The sequence below is a fragment of the Lactuca sativa genome, chromosome 8 (genome assembly GCF_002870075.4).
Source record: "Lactuca sativa cultivar Salinas chromosome 8, Lsat_Salinas_v11, whole genome shotgun sequence".
NCBI lineage: Eukaryota > Viridiplantae > Streptophyta > Magnoliopsida > Asterales > Asteraceae > Lactuca > Lactuca sativa.
Window position 1 is genome coordinate 271,680,715 of NC_056630.2, and position 5,976 is coordinate 271,686,690.

The 5,976-nt window shown below is 33.6% G+C and overlaps 1 protein-coding gene across 1 annotated transcript; it reads right to left on the reverse strand.

The window, feature by feature from the left end:
- Window positions 1-1,486: 1,486 nt before the first annotated feature.
- LOC111889470 (sphingosine-1-phosphate lyase) lies at window positions 1,487-5,372 on the reverse strand. The gene is made up of 15 exons (XM_023885616.3): window positions 4,861-5,372; window positions 4,662-4,707; window positions 4,246-4,397; window positions 4,077-4,136; window positions 3,748-3,972; window positions 3,405-3,546; window positions 3,270-3,320; window positions 2,985-3,076; window positions 2,746-2,872; window positions 2,641-2,656; window positions 2,459-2,566; window positions 2,321-2,375; window positions 2,089-2,235; window positions 1,920-1,998; window positions 1,487-1,833 (listed from the first exon to the last, which is right to left on the reverse strand). The coding sequence occupies exons 1-15, from the start codon at window positions 5,058-5,060 to the stop codon at window positions 1,711-1,713; spliced, it is 1,623 nt and encodes a 540-aa protein (XP_023741384.1). The 5' UTR covers window positions 5,061-5,372; the 3' UTR covers window positions 1,487-1,710.
- Between the last annotated feature and the right edge of the window lie 604 nt (window positions 5,373-5,976).

A 5,976-nucleotide genomic window follows, 5' to 3' on the forward strand; every position in this document is an offset into this window, starting at 1 on the left:
GCTATGATGTTTTCATGAGAACGAGCTCCTTTCTTGGCCATTTTTAAGAAAAAGAAAACTAAGAAGGAAGGACAAAATGAGTAAAAATACTACCTTCGATGAACTTTTGGAAGAAAGATTAAGAGTAAGAAGAAATTGAAGAGCTCCATACCCTACTTATATAAGAATCAATGAGAGGTAAAAAAAAAAATGTGATTTGACGTTTCCCAACGGCTAGAAATCTACATGTTGAGGTTCAAATTACCCATCCGTTATAAATTCTTACTTTAGTTTTTACTTAAAAATTATACCTATAAATATTTAAAACAGTAACAGTTATATTTCGCAGGTATAATTCGAGGGCAAGTGTTAAGGGCAAGATCCTTGAGTTATATTCAAGATCCTCAAATACTTCAGAAGCCTCATGATCCTTAAACATATCCTGGGATCCTGACTGTTATCACTTATATTTCTAACACTTGTAACGACTATATTCTCTTTATTTTTCTCACATGTGCAGAACAAGTCAACATACGACCCATTCTCAATGGAGAGTCATCTCAACTAGGCAAAGACCCGGAATACCAAGTTAAATAACGTTCATATGCTAATTCAATAGGATCCCGAAATTATCAGACTTCTTGTTACTTACACTAGACTATAAATAACACATGTATCTAGCACACAATAGACATGATTAGCTTTAGCATTACTCATGTACTCGTATTATCTTCATCTTTTTTGTAATCTCGGCTTTAGATCAATAAAATACATCAAGACAGGTGATTATTATCACCTTCCAAGATTTGATGCCAGAGATCCTACAAAAGATCAAGGGCTTTCCTTTTAACTCATTTGTCTCACTTTGATTACTATTTGATAGTTACATTACACTAACACCACAACCTCTCATACACCATAGTCGAATTACACTTGATCAATTTTTGACCAAAACAATATGATGTTTTTCAATTTGAACTATTTCACTTATTATAAGTGTTGTATGATTGTTACTTGCATAAAGCTGGAGTAATAAGGAATGAGCTAGCCAAGCTTCAAAAGGAAACCACAACCTAATATCCATGATTTGTTTGGTCCGCCTTTTCTTCTATAAATGTCTTTTACCTCTTAAAAAACAAACACCTTAACTATGTTAGTTGGAAGGACTGAATCATCAATGAAAACCAAACTTAAGATTTAAAAAATTAGACCAAACTTGAAATTTCTTGTAAACCATTAAGAACCATTTTTACAATTTGCCCTAAGATACTATCCATTGAGTTGTAAACTCACAAGGATTGTGAAAATGTTTCGGAATGAAAAGCTCATGCCAGTCTTTTAACTACTTTCGACTTTTCGTATATTTGACAAAAAGTAATAATAAATAAATTAAAGTGCTTTTATTAACAACTCCTACCGACACACAACCCCAATATGGGACTGCTATATACCAGATTTACATCTTACACGATTCCACTGGACTTGCAGCACACATTGTGATCATTGGTTGCTGGAATAATAATCCTCTTGCATAAACATGCAGGATTGGATAAAATAAAGATGATTCTTCATGTGCTAATGTTCTACTTGTTTGTATATAACAGTTTATATATCATCAAACACACATATAATTTCCTTTCCTTGGAAAGCTTTTACAAAGAATGATGGCAATTGGCAAACAACCAAACCAAAATACATGCATGGGAGTCCAAATACCCAAAAGTCTTCATATCAACATGCATTGTCCATGTAGTCAACCAATAACTCATTAACCATACCTCTATCTGGGATCTTCCCGGCTGCTCCATATATTGGTGCAAGCCCTCCACTAATAGGCCCCGGATTTTGTTTTACCTAAAAAAGAAAAACAAACAATTTGTTGGTAAAATCCAAACAAGATATTCCAATGATGATATATGAAAACCCATTTTCTTGCTTACAATCTGCACTGAATCCTTTAAATCTTTCAGGAAGTCGTCAACAATAGGAACATGTTGAAGGGTCACACAGATATGAATGCTGAAAAATGATGAATACTTTCAAAATGTTATTATATACTTAATAGAGCAAAAATAAGCATGTGATATATAATTGTTATAGTTTGTTTACCTGTTGGGTCTCTGCAAGGGATTTAGATGCCAGCCTTTTGAGGAAAGTAAGTCGTTCACTTCAAATATGTCTATCACATTAGACCCAAAAGCCACAATTGTCATATCTGGCCTTCCAATCACAAATAACTCAGGGATCTGTTTTACTCTACAAAAACAACGAATACACATGTGATTTTGATTTTGATAGGCTTTGGAATTCTAAAGATTCTAGTTTTGAACTTATAAAATACCCATTTTGTAGCCTCTTTGATGCTTCCATTATCTCTCTTGTGTGCTCCAGGTAACCTTCAAAAAACCAACAATTGCTTTTATATTTTACTATAAAAAGTTGTATTAAGATAAAATCATAAAAGTTGAAAGTAAAGCACCTTCTTGCCCTAAAGAAAGCATAGCTGCCCAAGCCCCAGCAATTAAACTTCCAGGTCTGCTACCAGCAATTGTCGGAGATACATACAGACCACCAGACCATTCCGTAACTGTAACAACACAATATGTACATCATGATCATGCCATGTCAGCAAGATGTAAAATGTATTTCAAAGGGACTTACCAGCAACAAATTGGTGCTGTTTAAGACACAAGGATGAAAAGTTGGTCAATTTCCAGCCATCAAATAAATAAATAAATAAAAACATACAAATACTCGACTTGTTACCTTGCGGATTTCATGGTTTCTGTATAAAACTATACTTGTTCCTTTGGGTGCCAATCCATATTTATGCACATCTGCTGATATAGAAGTTACTCCTTGGACAGAAAAATCAAATGGTGGAATTGGATACCTGCAATAATTAATGAGAATCATATATTATACAATTTATTAGATTTGGCATAATGCCATAAGAGTACAGCTAACAAAAGCAGTGAAAGGAAACAAACACCAAGTGTGTGTACCCAAGTTTACGTGCAAAAGGCAGCACAAAACCACCAAGACAAAGGTCTACATGCAGACAGATCCTGTAACTCAATGCCAATTCACCAAGCTCCTGCAATACAAACCCTAAATTGTAACCATACACACAAACTTCAACTAGTGAAACATCACTTTTAGTCAAACATCGGTTGTTTGACTCTAGTATTTTCTTGTATCTCAGCTTTGTGTCTGTCTGTGTGTATAACATTTTATTTCAAATGTTTAAACAAGTAAACCAAGTAGAGAAAGGCTTTGCTAGGTTATACCTCGATTGGGTCGATGATTCCATGAGGAAAACCAGGTGCTGACCCAACAATCTGTTTTGTGAAACAAATTTGAGCAATTAAAACTGATGAAAAAACGAAAAATTAATTACAATCAGTAGGCCAATTTTAACATACCAATATGGTGTTTTTGTTTATGTATTTCTTGATAGCTTTTACATCTGCTTGAAATTCCTTATTCACAGGAACACGCCACAACTTAATTTTGAAATACTGAGCAGCTTTGTCATAAGCCGAGTGTGCCGATTCAGGGATTATCCTACATTAATCTCAAAAGACAATACCACTTATGTAAAGAAAGATTCATTAGCCTAAAACACCTGTCGTATATGCAATACAAGACATGACATGACATGACAGGTTGTACTGGTATGAATCCCAGTACAAATGTGTACAATGCATGTCAAATACAGTAAAACCTATTTTTGTCTTAAAAGAGAGCCTAAAAGATGAAACTCACATCTCTGGACATGTGATACTCTTGCTGGCCTTCATGTAGTCACGTGATGATTTGACAGCTAACAGTATACTCTCTGTTCCTCCTGAAGTCATGTTGCCACATATTTGGCCTCCTGATGCTTTCTCTTTACTTCCAAGAAGAGCAGCCGTCATGGCCACCACTTCTGCCTCAAATCTCACAACACTCTTGAATACATCTAGATGTAACGGGTTCGTATGTGCAAACCTAAAATGTATAACTTTATAAATCTACATATATATGTATAACCACACTTATTTAATTTAATTTATGGACAACACTAACAGAGAAGCATCATGCGTCTTACTAACATTGAACATGCCTCGTTTATCAACGAAAAGTGGCCTTCAGATTCATTTCCTCCAATATACCTGCAAAAAAAGTAATCAATTTAATTGAAATCATACTTTATAAATCACAAAAAAAAAATAATAATAATAATAAATAAATAAATGATGATACGAATTTGTAGAAACATACACTGTACCAGAACATTTTCCTTGCCAAGCTGCATCCTTTTCTTTCTCATTTTTCATTTGCTCTAAAACCCTATTTCCTAATCCTGAACTTGGAAGCTCTGTCCTCCAACCATCCCTTGAAGATTTGCCAGAAGATTGTAATTTATCAACAACCTGAACAGTCGAGAACAATAATAGTTTCACTTTCTAATTCTAATATAACACATTTACCACAATATTGTATAATTTGTATGTCAAACCTAGTACTTCTAGCCAAATGAAAAATTAGTATCAATTCTAAAGCTTTTTTTTAATATAAGCTACATCGAACTTTACAACTGAAAAAGAAATCACTGATCAAAAAATCGGTGTCATATGTTACCCACCCTGGAGTAAATGAATGACTTTACTAAATATATGACATAATATACATCGTACCTTTTGTTTCTCGGCATCAATATAGCTCTTCACACCAGGCACCAACCTGTTTTCGGAAAAAAAGTCATCAAATATGTTCAAGATCTCAAAGCAAGATACTATGTGATGTCATTCATGATTCGATTTTTTTTTTAAGATTATGGAAGTCATGTGATCTAAACCTCGAAACGTGGTACTTGAAAAATGTAAAAACAATTACTTGACCCATGTCATGATAAAACCAATAAGCGTCGCTTTGAATCCCTTCTCATGAACTACTTGAATAAACGATTGAACAATCTGGGCGACGAGGAAAGTTATGAGAGGAGCAACAACGAGGAGCAGAGGTTCGAACTGTGACAAAAACGAATTTGCAGAAGCTCGTAATCGGATAATTGCAGGAAGAATCGAAGACTCCATGATTTGATTTTGTGTTCTTTCGAAACAACGTTAATTCCTTCACACGCTATGTGGTTTTTGGATTAATAAGAGTGGATAGATTAGGATTTAAGGGAAGGGTGGATTTGGAAAATGGACATTGCTTAAGCTTAACGGCGTTGGCTATAATGGAGGGGTTTTTTTTTTGTGGCAAAGAGAGATAGATGTTCAAGCAAGCAAGCAACTGTTACTTGGCGACGGCTGACAACACAACGATTTCTTTTTAGAGTATATCTAATATCCTTGTGTTGTGTGTCGATAACAACTATGCTATGTTATCTGCAGCTTTCTAACCGGATCTTTCGCACCCAAACTCCGTTTTCAGATTTTAATTTAAAATTCAATTTGAATATTCTTTTTTATTGTTTATATTCTTCGATAGTCCTGGCAAAATTCATCATCATTTGTTTTTTTCTTTCACTTGTAGAGTTGTAGATCGTAATGATTTTCGTAAAAGAGTTCAATATGATACGACATTATATTTTTATAATTCATAATTCTTGGGTTAGAGTTTGATTGAAAATTACAACTTTAATAAAACTTTGTATTTTGTTACACGAATTGGTTTTCTTTTATGGTGACCTAATCACTAATACCTATTATCAATAATACCTAACTATCATTATTTTTTTTCTTTCAAATATTATTTTTATCTTTATCACTTTTTTCTTATTTTGTTATATTACTCATTTATTTTATGTGTAACATTTATTATTATTATTATTATCATTATATTAGTTTAAAATAAATAAATAAAATAACATACTACAAATGAGTTGTCTAACCACCCAATGTGAGATTCCAAATCTGGAGCACTATGGGGAGGGGGCTGTCTTTGACGAATTTCTAGACAAACAACATTTTATTAGTAGGACGAAGCCTTTTTCTAGTTACTTGT